Source organism: Moschus berezovskii, chromosome 23 (genome assembly GCF_049115385.1).
Source record: "Moschus berezovskii isolate FMDL1 chromosome 23, NW_MosBer_1.0, whole genome shotgun sequence".
NCBI classification, from domain to species: domain Eukaryota; kingdom Metazoa; phylum Chordata; class Mammalia; order Artiodactyla; family Moschidae; genus Moschus; species Moschus berezovskii.
Genome location: NC_142482.1, coordinates 22,615,185 through 22,632,083, shown reverse-complemented (window position 1 = coordinate 22,632,083; position 16,899 = coordinate 22,615,185). Strand labels below are relative to the sequence as shown.

Below are 16,899 nucleotides of genomic sequence, written 5' to 3'. Positions count from 1 at the left end.
TATGTACCATATCTTTATCCATTCCTCTGCAGCCAGACGTTTAGACTGCTTGCAAGATCTGGCTATTTTAAATAGTGCTTCAGTGAACATTGGGGTGCATGTTTCTTTTCAATTTATGGTTTCCTCTGGGCAGTGCTGAGGAGTGGGTTTGGTGAGTCATATGGTGGTTCTATTTTTAGTTTTTTAAGGACCCTTCATACTGTTGTCTGTAGTGACTGGACCAATTAACATTCCCACCAATAGTGAGGAGGGTTCCCTTTTCTCCACACTCTCCAGCATTTACTGTTTGTAGATTTTTTTTTTGATGATGGCTATTATGACCTGTGTCAACAAACATTTATTGAGTGTCTAATATGAGCCAGCACTGAGGATACAAAAGTGAAAAAAAAAGGAAAAATCCATATACAATATAATATCTGATAGCAAGAAGTGGTATGAAGAAAAGCAAAGCAGAGCGAAGGGATTGAATGGTGGGAGGTATATTTTAAATGGCGTGGAGGGGTGGCAGTCAGAAGTCTGTCCAAGGAGCTGATCCTGGGATAGAGTATGTGAGGAAGAAGTTTTGGAAGAAGCAAGTTCAGGGAGAGGCAACAGTGAGTGCAAAGGCCTTGAGGCAAGAACTTGCTCTGTGTACATGAGGAGCAGTGAGGAAACCATTGTGGTTGAAGCAGGTAGTGGAGGGCAGAGTGAGATGAGGCCAGAGGTCTAGCGACCTGTAGACCCTGTAAGAACACGAATTTTTATTGTGAGACAGAAGCCACTTGGAGGATGGCAAGATCCTGTGTGGGTTTTAAAAGGATCCTTGTGGCTGCTTTCATTGTGGGGAATAAACTGTGTTAGGCAAAGACAGAACGAAGCAGGAGCCAGTGAGGAGGCTGATACAATAATCCAGACAAGTGATGGCTGGGACCAGGGGGGCAGCCACAAGTAACAACAAGAGGCGACTGGACTCTGGATATATTCTGGAAGGATGGCCAGCAGTGCTTGCTTCTGCATTTGGGCAATCGCAGGAGATCTGGGACCTTTTTTTCTCCAGCAAGGGACTCTCCCCATTTCTCTGAGAGTGGATTGAGTTTGAATTTTTAAGATCAAGTCCCCAGGATCTCAACGCATCCCGAATTCATTTTCCCCCATCCCCACCACCCCCCATGCAGGATCTTAGTCCTCCAACCAGAGTCTTAACCACAGGACCTCCAGGGAATCCCTAATTTTCTTTTTCTTTTTTCAACTTTTTATTTTGTATTGGGGTATAGCTGATTAACAATGTTGTGATAGTTTCAAGTGAACAGGGAAGGGAGGGAGTCCCTAATTTTCAATTCCCTAAAGGAAAATTGCCGAGACGGCAATGGCAAGCCACTCCAGTACTCTTGCCTAGAAAATCCCATGGATGGAGCAGCCTGGTAGGCTGCAGTCCGTGGGGTCGCTAAGGGTCGGACACGACTGAGCAACTTCACTTTCACTTTTCACTTTCACACATTGGAGAAGGACATGGCAACCCAATCCAGTGTTCTTGCCTGGAGAATCCCAGGGATGGGGGAGCCTGGTGGGCTTCCGTCTATGGAGTCACACAGAGTCGGACACGACTGAAATGACTTAGCAGCAGCAGCAGCAAAGGAAAATTGGTGGCTCAGATGGTAATCTGCTTTCAATGTGGGAGACCTGGGTTCGATCCCTAGGTCGGGAAGATCCCCTGGAGAAGGAGATGGCAACCCACTCCAGTATTCTTGCCTGGAGAAGTTCATCGACAGAAGAGCCTGGTGGACTACAGTCCATGGGGTTGCAGAGTCAGACACGACTGTGTGACTAACACTTTCAAAGATATTTGAATTCACATCACAGTTTAGTAAACTGTGAAGCAAGATACTCTCTGTTCTGGGGTTCAGTGGTGAGAACTGGGGCTCAAACCGGGAGACCTTGGTTCCCTGTGTCCAGCTCCCAGGTCCAAATTATTTCTAGAATGAGCTTAGATGAGCTGGTGATCTCAAGGGAAAGGAAAGCCAGGGAACTGGTTAAAGTTGCATTTATATAGCACGTTTTACCTAAGACTGAGAAAATCTAAGCAACAACAAAGACCCAGGAGAGACACAGAAGGAGACAGTGCACTAGCCTCCTCTGAAGAGCTGTCACGCGGTGTAGCCCTGGGCGAGGCACTTCCCCTTTCTGGGTTATCGAGCAAGCAATATGACCTGGGTCATCAGCATGAATATCCTGGCGCCCCACCACTTCCTAGGGGTGTGACCTCAAGCACGTGACGTAAAGGTTTGTCGTCTCAGTTTCTTATCTGTGAAATAGAGGCAATAACAGTGCCCACCTCAGAGGTGTGTCATAAGGATTTGATGCTATACACCTTATAAAGCATTTGGAACCGTGTTTGGCAGATGATGATCAATGTCAGCTGTTGCTACTTCTGTGGTTGTTAAAGGGAGACTGGGTTACAGAACTGCCAACTTCTCCATCCTAGCAATTGGCCCGTGGCCTGGTTCACACGCCAGACTGACTGTCGAGGGATGAGGGGCAGTGACATGGGAGTTGGGGTGGGGTGGCAGTGAAGTTGAGGACTAGGGCGAATGCTCAGGTCAGGGAAATTCAAGCCCCAGTGAATTTCGACAAGTACTTGTCCAGCGCCTATGATGTGCTGGGAATAAGGTGCTGGAAGACAGCAGTGAATGCAAGATGCAAAGACCTGCCTTCATGGTGTTCGTGTTTCTGGGGGCTGAGAGGGAAGGGCAAAGCTGCAGTGATCTTCACCAACTTGTTCACCCGGACACTAGGCTGGCTGAAGGGTTATAGCACCCACTGCTGACACCCCCACCCACATCCCTAGCCTCAAGTCTGTGTTCACCAGAAGGTTTGGTAAATAATTCCTGGCAGGGATACAGCATCTCATCTCAAATGTTTGCATCCTTCTGGTTTACTCTGGCATCGTGAAAACTATATCCACCCAAGGAGCAACCTGAACTTGCTCCTGGAGGGTGCCCTCAATCAACAATGGCTGGCGTCCATAGTTAAGTACCCCAGAGGTACCTAGGCAAGTACCCTGAGAGACAAACCTAAGACACGTTCCACACAGTCTCCTCAGACCTCACGGTTTCACACAACAGAACTTGCTCATCAATACCTCCATTGGCTGTTTGTTTTTAAGTGAAAGTCGTTCAGTTGTGTCTGACTCTTTGCAACCCCATGGACTGTACAGTCCATGAAATTCTCCAGGCCAGAATACTGGAGTGGGTAGCCGTTCCCTTCTCCAGAGGATCTTCCCAATCCAGGAATCGAACCCAGGTCTCCCATATCATAGGCAGATTCTTTACCGCCTGTGTCACCAGGGAAGCCCCCCTTTATTATTATTATTATTTATGTATTTATTTGACTGTGCCAGGTGTTAGTTGTGGCATGCGAGATCTAGTTCCCTGACCAAGGATCAAACCCAGGCTCTCAGCATTGGAAGCGCCAAGTCTTGGCCACTGGACCACCAGGAAAGTTCCCCCTCCACTGGCTTTTGCCTTTCTTTTCCTTTCCCACATTCCCCACTCTCCATGCTTCCAGAACCACCTCCCAAGTAAACTACCTACAAACACACCATGTCTCAGGTTGCTTTTTGGGGGGAAAAAAAATCTAAGAAAGTTGGTACCAGAAATGGCAGAAGGGCGTCTGAAAATGGCTCCCTCACCAGTGAGATGACTATGGAGCCTAACGCTGGCAGTGAGTAGGGAGATGATAATTTCCCTGTAGGCTGCAGCCTCCTGCTGACCAAGACCCAGCTGTGGGAGGTAACCTGGGAGAGATACAAAAAATTCAGGGCTATCCTTGGTGGCTCAGTCAGTAAAGAATCCGCCTGCAACGAGGGAGAACTGGGTTCGATTCCTGGGTTGGGAAGATCCCCTGGAGGAAAGCATGGCAACCCTCTCCAGTATTCTTGCCTGGAGAATTCCATGGACAGAGAAGCCTGGCAGGCTGCAGTCCATGGGGTTGCAAAGAGTCAGACACAACTGAGCAACTAAGCACACACACACATGATAATTATTAGGATTTGGCACTGGCTGACCTCTGTTAACTTCCCTAGAAGTCTTGAAGAAAGAGAATCACAGGCTCAACTCAGGGCAGACCATGGGAGACAAGAGGACGCCCCCCACCCCATCAAAGCATCAGGTCCTCATCTCTTGTGGCCCAAGGGCAGACTGTGCTGATAATCAGCCTCAGTTCAGTTCAGTTCAGTCGCTCAGTTGTGTCCAACTCTTTGTGACCCCATGGACTGCAGCCTGCCAGGCCTCCCTGTCCATCACCAACTCCCAGAGCCTGCTCAAACTCATGTCCATTGAGTCGGTGATGCCATCCAACCACCTCATCTTCTGTCGTCCCCTTCTCCTCCTGCCTTCAATCTTTCCCAGCATCAGGGTCTTTTCCAATGAGTCAGCTCTTCCCATCAGGTGGCCAAAGAATTGGAGTCTCAGCTTCAGCATCAGTCCTTAAAATGAATACTCAGGATTGATCCCTTTTAGGATGGATTGGTTGGATCTCCTTGCCATCCAAGGGACCCTCAAGAGTCTTCTCCAACACCACAGTTCAAAAGCATCAAATCTTCGGTGCTCAGCTTTCTTTATAGTCCAACTCTCACATCCATACATGACTACTGGTAAAACTATAACTTTGACTAATAATCATAGCTAATAACCATAGCTTTGATAATCAGCCGCAGGGTTTGGTATAAAGGTGGTAGAGCTACAAGAGAGACCATGTATGGCTGCAGTCAGCAAGGAGAGAGTGGGGCTCTGAGTCCTGGAATGGAGGTGTTTAGATGGATGAATCTTACACTCCCTGCTTCCCTGAGCCCTCCAGGCCTGCAGAATGCCCCTCCCCTGCTAGAGGAGAACACTTACCCATCACTTTAACATTCACCCCACCTTCCCTCTCTGCCTGTAGGCAAGAGTCAGCAAATGCTCTAAGGGCAAGAGAGTAAATATTTTAGGTTTGTGGGCCACATGGTGTCTGTCGCAACTACTCATGTCTGCTTTTGTGCTACTTAAAGTACAACAACAGCCATAGACAACAAGCAAACGGTGTGTCTATATTGAAGTAAAACTCTATACAAAAATGGGCAGCTGGTCCCTGGAGCTAGGGTTTGCCAGCCTCATCTCTTAGACCAGTAATTGGGTCAGGTCTCAGCATTGCCTGAGTAGAAAAAGTAGAGTTACTGCTGCTGGAGGAAATAACTTGCCAGAATGCTACAGGTGTGACTGATAGGTATTGGGAGGAACAGGCCGAACATATGGGAGGAGATCTCAGGGGTGAGGGACTGGGACTGGGGGGGAGGAGGAATACAAGGCAGCCAAAGACAGTGTTTATTGAGTCCTCTCTCTTGACTCAAGATTAAACATCCCGGGTAATTCCCTGGTGGTCTTGTGGTTAGGGCTCTGTACTCTCACAGTCCAGGGTCCAGGTTCAATTTCTGGTTGAGGAACTAAGCCCCCATAAGTCACGCGGTGCTGTTCCCTCTTGGAGTCCAATGGGGCCAAACGAGCCTGTGGCTACTTCCCAGCCCCTGAATGCAAATCGGGATGGATGTACTCAGCAAGTAGCAGAACGCTCAGATTGGTTCCCCAACCGGTGAAATAAAAGCCATTAGGGAAAGGACTGAGTAGAAGTCTCTTCAGTTATCCTACTGGTCAAGATGGTAAATCAGAAGCAGTACCACATCCCTGGTAGAATTGCAAAGGTTAATCCTACCTTCAGAAACTTAAAGGACACAGTGTTTCCCAATCAACCCCCACCTGCTCCTACAAAAACCAAACGAAGCGCAGTGACCGATAACGGTCACGTGACAGCCCGAGTTGCAGTCATTATATCATAAAGTACGGCATGTCTACCAGAATAGTCTCCATAGCTCTGATTGTAAGAAGCTAATAACGTGGCCAATGCATTTTTTCCAATCCATATCGGGAAAGCAGATCAAAAGTCATGACCACATTCCCCACAAAAATTCAGGAACCTATAATATTAAGATTTAAATGGCCAACTGAGTGGAGGCATGCCGGGACATTTCCTCTATGGTTGTTGTTGAGTCACTAAGTCATCTCCAAGTCTTTGCGACCCCATAAACTGCAGCGTGCCAGCTTCCCTGTCCTTCACTATCTCCTAGAGTTTGCTCAAACTCATGCCCATTGAGTCGGTGATGACATCCAACCATCTCATCCTCTGTCGTCCCCTTCTCCTCCTGCCTTCAATCTTTCCCAGCATCAGGGTCTTTTCCAGTGAGTCAGTTCTTCGCATCAGGTGGCCAAAGAATTGGAGCTTCAGCTTCAGCATCAGTCCTTAAAATGAATACTCAGGGTTGATTTCCTCTAGGATTGACTGGTTTGATCTCCTTGCTGTCCAAGGAACTCTCGAGAGTCTTCTCCAACACAGTTCAAAAGCATCAGTTCTTTGGAGCTCAGCCTTCTTTATGGTCCAACTCTCACATCTGTGCATGACTTCTGGAAAAACCATAGCTTTGACTGGACTGACCTTCGTTGGCCAAGTGATGTCTCTGCTTTTTAATACACTGTCTAGGCACCCTACGTGGTTAAAGGACAAATTATTATACTGCGGACATCCTACACCTAAAAAGAGGCGTAGTGCTGGTGGCCAGTAGGGACTTTGGAGGCAGTATACTGAATACTGCTCCAGCTCATGCATTGGATGACTTATTTAAGTGGAGTCCAAGAGGATCCACTAAAGAGGCTCTGCAGTAGGTCCTCGCTACGGGAAAAACACTTGGGACATGTGACCCAGCATATCCCATAATACTAGAAATATCCATGGGAGATAAGCAAACAGTGCAAAGTCTCCAAAAGCCCCAAGGGCAGAGCCTCATCTCAGACCCTTAGGGTTCTGGAGCAAAGCCATTGTCCATATAACAGAGGATTATTCAGTATTTGAAAAGTAGTTCTTGGCCAAACTGCAGGATCCAGAGCAAAGAAATGATTATTGTTTTAAGCTACTAAGGCTTCAGTTCAGTTCAGTTCAGTTCAGTCACTCAGTCATGTCCGACTATTTGCGACCCCATGAATCACAGCATGCCAGGCCTCCTTGTCCATCACCAACTCCCAGAGTTCACTCAAACTCACCTCCATCGAGTCGGTGATGCCATCCAGCCATCTCATTCTCGGTCGTCCCCTTCTCCTCCCGCCCCCAATCCCTCCCAGCATCAGAGTCTTTTCCAGTGAGTCAACTCGTCGCATGAGGTGGCCAAAGTATTGGAGTTTCAGCTTTAGCATCAGTCCTTCCAGTGGACACCCAGGATTGATCTCCTTTAGAATGGACTGGTTGGATCTCCTGGCAGTCCAAGGGACTCTCAAGAGTCTTCTCCAGCACCAAGGCTTAGGGTTGATAAATATAAATAATCAGAAGTTTCAGGTAAGAGTACTTTGTTCTTTTTAATGTCATATAGGATTCCACTATATACAGATACCACAGTTAATGTGTTTGTTCTTATATTCTGGACATTTAGGTTGTTTCTGGTTAGGCTCTGTTATGAATAATACTGCTATGAAAATATCTTTTGGCACAAATGTGTATTTATTTCTCTTGAGAACAAACCTAAGGATGGAATTCCTAGTCATCAGGTAGGCTTGAGGGGAGGCATCTTTAGAAGATATTGCCAAAGAGCTATTCCAAAGGAGATGAAATAGTTCACACTTCTACCAGGAGGTATGAATTCCAGTTGCTCTGTATCCTCACCAACACTTGGCATTGTCAGTCTTTTTCATGTTAGTCATTCTGGTAGGTGTGTACTGATATATTATTGTGATTTTAATTTGCATTTTTTTGATGAGTCACCATATACTCTTTACTCTTAAAAAAAACCACACACAAGAACCCAAAATACTGACAGTAGCAATCTGCAGAGGTGTGATGGCTTATTGTTTTATTTTGTATTCTCTGCTTTTTCTTCTGTGGTCTTGGTCTTTCTTTTGCTAAACTGTTTTGCTTTTTTTTTAAATTTAAGTGCTTATTAAAAAAACTGCCACCTACTTGTTCTTATAAATAATAAGGTATATTGACCACAACACTAATATTATAAGTAAAGTCATCAGAAATATTTATTGAGCACCTGCTGTATACTCAGCACTGTGGGAGGGGCTTTGAAGGGCACAGAGCAGTACAGGACTTATTCCCTGCCCTTGAGAGGTTTACAGTCTAGGTGGAGACAGAAGAAACAGGACATATGGGAACCAGGAGAAAACAGTCCAGGCCAGGATGTTACAGGAGCTGGAAGGTGTCTGGGGTCAGAGCCACCAAGCGGCTCAGTGCCAGGAAAGATGACGACTCACAACTCCCAGACCCATATTTGCCCACTTAGCATGTCCTATCCACAGCCTCTGCTCCCGCCATCTGACTCCTTCAGCTGTTATTCAAAGTGCAATGAAATGGGGGAAGGGGTGGGGCAAATGGAAAAAGTCCTTGGACGAGTTCCAGGGGCTGGTGTCACACTGTCCCTCTTGGAAAAATCTGCTCCTCACCCACCTACCCCTAACACAGAGAGATCCCCACTCAAGGAGGCCCACCTGACCACCCAGGACCCCCACCCCAAGAGCTAAGAGGAAGTGGCGGTCGCTGCTTGAGGTAGAACTGGGGAACCCTACACTATGCATGTCCCTTCCCCTTCCAGTCCACTGAGCTGGGGGTTAGGGCCCCCCCAGAGCTGCCACCCAGGGCTGAGAAGATACTAAAGGGAAAGGGCATGGATGAAGGGAGAGGAGCAGAGAGGGACTGAGAGCCTGGCTGGGAAACAGGGGCCTCTGGGGCTCCTAGAAAAATGCAGGGGACAGGGAAGCCAAATACTGAGACCAGCTCCCCTGAGGATGGGGGTCGAGGGGGAGTGGGGAGGTGGGGGTGGTTTGCTACGGGCCCCTACCTTCCCCATGCCTTCACAGGACAGAGGTGGGAATCAAGGGCCAGGAGGGTGTCCAATCCCCCCGCCCCATTTCCAGGCTGTGCCCACTTCAGGGTCACTCTGCCCAACCTTAGAGGGGGGCAAGGGGAACCCAAATTTTGATGATGCCTCCAACTCTGTTGGGCCCCCTTCAAAGTGCTATCTATTTACTTCTCAGATTGTAAGGAATTCAGGTCTGAGAATGCAGGAAAGGCAGGGCGGGACTTCGTAACACCCATCAGATGGCAGGGGTGAGGGAGCCAGGCCCCTCCAGAGAGTGCCACCCAGAGAACGGGGGTCACGCCAGCCTCAGAGGAGCGAGGACGAGGAAAGCAAAGGATGAAGAGGGTTTAAATAACGGTTCATATAATAAAAATACCTAGCAATCTAATAAGCCTATGTTTTCTGCTAATTTTTTTCTTTTTTAAATAATTCTAATGCCAGAGGCTGGGGGTGTGGGAACGGTGGCAGCAAGCAGGGTATGTACATGAGGAGGAGTTTAAATTAAAACACAAATAATAATTAAGACGCACAAACTGAAGGACCAAGGCAAAAGGTACAGAAGAGGCCCACAGTGGCCCCCTTGTTTCCACGAGGACGTGCTTCCGTCTGTGGGGTTAGGGCTTCCTCCTGGAGCAGATCAGCCTGCGTTTGGAGTGGTAGAAATCTGGGGGGAGAGAACAAACGTCAGCCAGGCCAGGAGAAAGAGGGTCCAGCAGAGCCACCCACCCAGTGCAAACTGCAGAGGGACCAGGGACACCCCCCGCAGGGCCAGAGAGACATACCGCCAAGTACAGGGAAGAACTCTGGAAACTTCTAGCCCATCTCCCAGAGGGCTCCATACATACAGAACATCCCCCCAGGCTTCACAGATGTGATCAATAACAGACTTTACATCCATGGGCCTGCTTTAAGCCAAGCTGCCCAAATGCAGTGGCCGCTAACCCTAGGTGGCTGTTTAAATTAACTAACATTAAACTAAAAGAAAAATTCAGTTCCTCATGGCAAGCACTCAGCAGCCTGTGGCCAGCGGTACTGGGCATCTGCTTCTTTGCAGAGCCTGATCTATCAGAAAGCACTGCTCTGGAGATTCCATTATTTGATCCAGGAAAAGTGTTCTGTGTGATACCTGAGCCATATAAAGGTTACTTATTATTATTATCATTATTGTTAGTTTTGACCCAGCTGCAAATGTGCTATGGGATTCTTGGCTGTCCTGCTCCAAGCTTCCATTTCCTCACCTATAAAATGAGGATAACACTGGTACGGTGCTTGGAGGATTAAATGAAATGTTTCCGGAAAGACCTTGGTTGGGACTTCCCTGGTGGTCCAGGGGCTAAGACTCCTTGCTCTCAACGGCGGTAGCCCGGGCTCTATCCCTGCTCAGGGAATTAAGATCCCACAAGCTGTACAGCCAAAATAATAACAGTAATATATATGTAAAGTAAAAAATGGAAAGACATTGGCCGAAGGCCTGGCATAGTTAGCGTTCAACTGCCAACATCACTTATTCCATTTTCCTCAAGCACCTGCTATGTGTCACACACCATCCAAGATGCTGAGGATTCAGTTATGAACAAGAGAGATACAGATTTCTTTCTTGTAGAGATAGGATCCTATTTGGGGAGATGGACTATATCAAAATATGGAAGTAGCTGTTGATAGTTTTAAAAGTGCCAAAAAGAGAAAAACAGGCTGTGAAGTGTGGGTGAAGGTGTGTACGTATGAAGGGGAAGGCGAGTTAGGTTTGAATAAGGCAGCCAGGAAATTATCGTTCATTTACTCTCCACGGCCAGTTCAGCGTGGGACCTCAGGCAAATCATTCTACCTCTCAGAGTCCTGTTCCTTTGCCTGTAAAAGGATGCCAAGAATGTCCTGTGGTATTAGATCACCATAAGGACTAAAAGAAACCTAGACACTTATCAAAAGGCCTGGCACATAGTCAATGTTCCAAATAAATGTCAGCTAATTGTTCTTGGTAGTAGACTTGCTGTGTGACCTCAGGCAAGCCACTTCCCCTCTCTGGGCCTGTTTCCCCCCTCAGAGTGATGAGTAAGCTGGGCCAGACAGGTCAGCCCTTGCACCATGAGTTCTGGGAGTCCTGACCCCTTGCCGCCTCCTTCTCTGCTGCTGTCCTCACCTGTCATGCTGGTCTGCCTCCGTTTCCGGCCCTGGGAGGGGCCAGGCCCACCGGGGGTCCCCTCGGGCCGCTCAGGGGAGCGAGTCACGAGGGTGCAGGACAGCGACAGGTCCAAGTGGTCCTCCTGAGACGTGCCCTGCAGCAGGGCGGACGAGGGGCTCGGCCGCTTGCCCCCTCCCAGGTCGTCTCGGGGCCCCACGGGCAGGTAGAGCTTGGGCAGGCCGAGGCCCCTCACGCGCTCCCAGGCGAAGTCCCCCTCCAGCGGTGTCTCGGTGACAAAGTCGAAGTTCCACCGCTCTCGGGCCTCCTGCACGCAGCTGGCCATGAGGGCGTCGCAGTCCTGGCGCAGCTGCTCGCCGTCCACTGGACCGAAGAGGCAGCGGCAGGCCTTGCTGCTGCGGGGGATTTGATGCGCGTCCCTGGACAGCTCAGACATGGCTCCTGTGGCTGGAACATAAGAAAGACCCGGGGTAGGTAAGTGAGATACTCGGGAAGTCAGATGCTCCCTCTCCGGGCCATGCTACTGCGTAACCTCAGGCGCAGTCTCCTTACTAGAAAGTGAGGTGAGAGGGGCTCATGGGTTCCTTCCGGCTGATTTTCCCCCACATTCCTCCCATAGGCTCTCCCAACCTCCACCCACAGAGAGGGCGTGAAGGGCAGAGTCAATCAGCCTGACACCCCCAAGTCACTGGGGGAGTGGGCAGCTGAAGGGCAAGTTTATGTCAACAAAGGCAAGTTTATTGCAATAGCAGGGATCAGGGTCCTGTTTACCACTGGGTGTTATCAGCTAAAATCAATTTGTTTTTCCCCCCTGAGGTGTCCCTCATGGGTGTGAATGCCCCAGGTATGTGTGAATTTTCAGAGTCCAACAGTTTCCTAACTCCAGGCCTGGCCGGGGAGGTCAATTCCCAAGTAAATGGATGCCTCCTCGAGCCTCTCAAATTCCTTTGTCTAGATGCTCATGTGGAGTAACCCTGCTCAGTTACCTAAAACTACTCTGGATTTTGGGGTTAAAAAGCACCTGGGTTCTAGTCCGCGCTCTGCCACTTCCTACCTCAACTTTCAAAGAGTCACTTCAAGTCCCCTGGCCTCAGTTTCCTCATCTATAAAATGGGACTGCATACACGTCTAAAGATCGGGGCTGTAGATGCAGGCTCAAGGAAATGATTGGTGGGCTCCGCCAGGCAAGGCAGATGGAGCAGAGCTGAACGGCTGTATCTTAGTGGTTAAACATGAGGGCTCTGGAACCAGGCCATCTGGGTTGGAATCCAGGCTCTGCTGGGCGACCTTCAACAAGTGGCTTAACTTCTCTGGGTTCTGTTTTCCTCATCTATAAGATGGAGATGTCCATGTGTAGAGTTGTCTCTTGTGTATGTTGGGCGAAGGTGTTTGCTATGACAAGTGCATTCCCTTGGCAAAACTCTGTTAGCCTTTGCCCTGCTTCACTCTGTACTCCAAGGCCAAACTTGCCTGTAACTCCAGGTATCTCCTGACTTCCTACTTTTACATTCCAGTCCCCTCTGATGAAAGGGACATCTATTTTTGGTGTCAGTTCTAGAAGGAGATAACAATAGCGAATGTCTCAGAGAACAGATGTGAGGATTAGCTAAGCGGTTGTAGATAACGCCCTCAGAGCGGTACCAAGTACAGAGAAAGTGTTTGGAAAATATTATTTCTCTCTGCCTTTAGTTCTGGCTGACTCCTCCCCATCACTCCACCTGGGCCACCACCTCCTTCAGACAGCAGCTGACAGGTGTTGTGGGCTGAGGGCCTTTCCCAAGGATGTCATCAGGCAGGCAGCCTGCGGGTAAGGAGGAGCTAGGCAGGGCATGGCAGAGCAATGATTTCTCCCAGGCTGAGCCACATCCTGCCAGGCACATCAGGTGACCTGAAGTCTAGACAATCTGGAAGCCCCTGCCCCATTCTGCCTGCATCGGAGGAACCCGTTTTGCAGGCAAAGAAAATTAAAGGCACTGGTCTACCTGGTTCCTCTCCTCCCACTTTAGGAGAGGGAAAACTGAAGTTGAGCTTGCCCATGAGGGGGTGCTGGCACCTCCCTGCCCGGCTCTGGCTTGACTCCAGGGCTGAGCGCCCGTATGACTTTAACAGGGACTGGGATTTCCTGGGGACAAGTCCTGATTTGCAGGCTCTGAGGGTGAAAGCCCTGCTGAGTGTCCTCCTGGGGCAGGAAGCCCTGGACCCAAACCACATCTACCTGTCCCCATTCCACCTCTCACAGTGAGTGAAGCCCACAACTCCAAGTCTCAGCACACAGGAGAGGGGAGGGCACTAGACAGCCTCTGACCAAGTTTAAAGGGCAGGAGTTTTAAGACTTGCCCGGAACCCACACGGTTAAAAAGATCAATAGTGACTACTCAAGCTGCCACATAGAGAGGGGTTACAAAGCACAGTGGACAAAGCCCACAAATAACCTTTGCTCACTCTCTTCAGGGGTAAGGATTGAGATTTATTTACATATTTTATGTGCCAAGGGCTGTTGTAAAAAAGTTTACAGATATTAATTTTCGGAAGAAATGGGTATATTAGCTCTTTTACGGAAGAGGTTACCAAGGCTCAGAGAAATTAAGTAAGTTTCCCAAAGTCACACAGCTCACCAGTGGCACAGCCAGGATTTGAACCCAGCCCTGAATGCCCTGTGTTCTGCTTTCTGGTGTTGAACCCTGCTGCAAAGCTGCAAAGTTGCTTCAGTCGTGTCCGACTCTGTGCGACCCCAAAGACAGCAGCCCACCAGGCTCCCCCTGGATTCTCCAGGCAAGAACACTGGAGTGGATTGCCATTAACCCTACTCCCTCTCTAATCTTGAGGTTTCCTCACCAGAGAGACCTATCAGAACCACTTGAGGAGCTTTTTCAAAATGTAGATTTGACAGGCCCCTTCTTCCCCAGGCCGATTAAATTCAAGGGCTTGACAGTTCTCCAGATGGGCATGCTTGGGGTGCCAGCCAAGAGGGGACACACAGAATGACTTGAATAGACACTACGGATCTCAGGGCTTCATTGGCAAGAGAAGAAGGCTTCATTTTATCATGCCTTGGACTTCAACCATATTTTCATTCCCAAATAAACAGTAAGCACTCAGTAAACACTGCAAATCCAATGGGGGCACTCCTTTTAAGAGAGGAGTGGACAAAGACCTCAGCATCAGTACAAGAGCAGATTGCACTGGGAAGCAAAGGCCGGTGAAGCCTCATTCCGCGGGAAGGCGGGTTAGCTATTAGCGATGTGGCCAGAAGAGGGCGCCGGTCTCCAGGAAATCACGCGCGGAGGGGGAGCTGCGTGGGCAGAGCCTGGGAGGCCGGCAGCGAGCTGTGATGAGTCAGTTTCCTGCAAAGCGCTCCCCGCCCGCCAAAACTTCGCTTCCACTCCCGCTGCACGTCACCCTGGGGTGGGGAGGGGGAGTGGGAGGGGGCTCGGGGGCCGCGAACACGTCACGCTGAGCCAGTCAGGCTTCCGAAACGCCCGCCACTATTGGGAAACAGCGCGCTCTCGCGCCGCCTCTTGTGAAACACAGGCGCGCACGCGCGTACACACACACACATACACACACAGCACGCACGCACAGGCGCGCCGAGATCTGGTCCCTCCACCTTATCTCCACGCCCAAAGCAAGGGATGAGTCAGATCCCTGAAAAATAAAAATAGACGGGAGCAACGAAAACAAAACCGCTCTTAAGTCCTCCCCGAAACGCAACGTGGAGGAAGGGGAAGGAGGGAGGGAGCTGCCCGGGCGCCCTAAAGCACCAAACCCAGTTCTAGGATTCTTGTCCCTACGGGGGAGAGCGCAAGTGTCCCCCGAGGGCCCCAGACCAGGCGGACAAGGCGGACGCACTACAGTCCTAGCTGGGCGGTGGCGTCCGAAGGGCGAATCGCCCTCCTGCTCTGCTCAGCCCTGTCGCCCCTGGAGAGGGAATTCTGGACTGGGTTGGGGCCGCCTGGAGCGCCCGAAAGCAGGTGACGGAGGCCCGGAGCAGCGACGCACCCCGAAGCCCCATCCCTCAAACACAGGACCTCTCTTTCCCTTCCCCTACAGCCCCCGTAGGGGGCTGGATGCCCCCACCGCACCGCAGCTCGGCTCCCGACCCGGAGTCCGGCCGGCCGATCCAAGGGCAGGCTGGGCCGGGGTTCTCCCGGCAGCGGTGGGAGAGAGGTAGGTCCGGCTTCGGGGCTTCCCTAACTGACAGGCTGGCGCAAGCCCACCCAGCGCCCGGCCGCGGCCCCGGGTCCCAGAGGGCGCGCCTCCGGGCGGGGACCGGACACCCGGTCTTAGACCTCCCGGTGTCCCGGTTTCCCTGGGAACTCTGTGCCAGCCAAATAGGTCACTGTGCTGATGGTGGCGGCGTGGGGGGGCACAGAGACCGTGGAGAGGCAGGGAAGGGACTTCTGGCGGAGCCACAGTCTCCCAGCCCTGGCGGAGTTCTGATGTCACCCGGCTTGTTCCCCGGGGTCTTCTTGTCACCGTGAGTCACCTCCCAGCTTACTCTTAAGGAACGTGTCCCGACACGTTCCCAAGGGCCCAGGACACAGCCGGCGCTGGCCTCAGCAGCACTGGGGACTCCGACCTCGGTTCTGGGCCGGGACGGCACCGATCGGATCTGAGAACCGCCCGGGAATGGATCCCAGATGAACCTGTTCGGCTTGGCTTTCCCCGCCCCTCCCAGAGCCCTGCGTGGACCGGGCTTCATCCCCACGCAGCGAGCGCGCCGAGCCTGGGGCCCCGGGAGCACCCTCGGCTGGGTCCACGCCTTTCTTCGCCCCGGCGGAGTTTCCAGGGGAGGGATCGCAGAGGGGAGATCCCTGGTACTTGGGCGCCTTCTTCGCGCCCCGAGCCTCCGACGCATCCCGGGCCCTGTCCCCACACGAGCACTCGCAGCCCTTGGTGTGCCCCAAACCGAGACCCGCGCGCAGTGCCCCGCGCGCCATTCACCTGTGAGCACAGGACGCACGCGCCCCCGCGGGCACACACCCCCGAGGGGCACGGACAAACAGGCGGACTCGCTCGGCTCGGCTCGGGATCCGCTCTGGCCCGCCCCGGCTCCCTCACCTCTTCTGGGGGTCTGGGGACGTCTCCGTGAGTCTGCGCGCAGCGCCGGCTCTCCCAACCACGGTCTCCAGCCGCTGCTCACACCTCAGCTGGCGCCGCCGGGCGCCCGGCGCCGGGCTTATAAAGAGGCTGGAGGCGGGACCCGCCGCTCCGCCCACAGCGGCGCTTCTGCTCCCGCGGCTCCCTGGCGACTCCGCTGCCAACCTCACTGGCTGCGGGAGGGCGCTTCCCTCCTTCCCACTCTCCGCGCCTGGGTTTGTGCACTTGACATATTTCCGCACGAACTGAGTCCCAATTCTGTTTGTTTTCCCCAGTGCGGGGGGTGGGGCTGGGGAGGGAGAGTTGGACCTCCCACCGATGGGACGGCGGCGCTACTGGGACCGGACGGACTAGCCCCTTCTCTGACCCACCACCGACCGACTCTGGGCAAGGATTTACCCCGAGCAGCTGAATAAACCACGAGGAGTGACATTAATAAAGAAAAAAAAATCCTTAAATATATATATTTTTAAAGAACACTTCACTTTGCGATTCCCAGTAAAGCCCCACTGTACCACCATGGGTCCCTCACTACACCACCTCTCATCACCTGGGGCACCCAGAGACCCCAACAAAGCATTCTTGGAGGCCAGAACGGATTCAATTCCCTTTATTTCACAGAAGAGGATTCAATTCCCCGTATTTCACAGAAGAGGAAACCGACCGAAGCCCACAGAACTAAAGGGGTGAGAAGTTATTTGTCAAATGCTCCAGGGAAGGACGGAATTGGGGACACTGCTAAGAAGGGGCT

The 16,899-nt window shown here is 51.3% G+C and overlaps 1 protein-coding gene across 2 annotated transcripts; it reads right to left on the bottom strand.

Moving 5' to 3' along the window:
• Positions 1-8,050: 8,050 nt before the first annotated feature.
• Positions 8,051-16,265, bottom strand: CDKN1A (cyclin dependent kinase inhibitor 1A). Of its 2 annotated transcripts, none has more exons than XM_055406692.2 (3): positions 16,110-16,265; positions 11,049-11,495; positions 8,051-9,575 (listed from the first exon to the last, which is right to left on the bottom strand). In XM_055406692.2, exons 2-3 carry the CDS (start codon positions 11,482-11,484, stop codon positions 9,526-9,528), a joined length of 486 nt encoding a protein of 161 aa, XP_055262667.1. In that variant the 5' UTR covers positions 11,485-11,495; positions 16,110-16,265; the 3' UTR covers positions 8,051-9,525. The 2 variants fall into 2 exon arrangements, with proteins under 2 accessions (XP_055262667.1, XP_055262669.1); XM_055406694.2 differs by having other exon boundaries at positions 15,993-16,127.
• Positions 16,266-16,899: the final 634 nt, after the last annotated feature.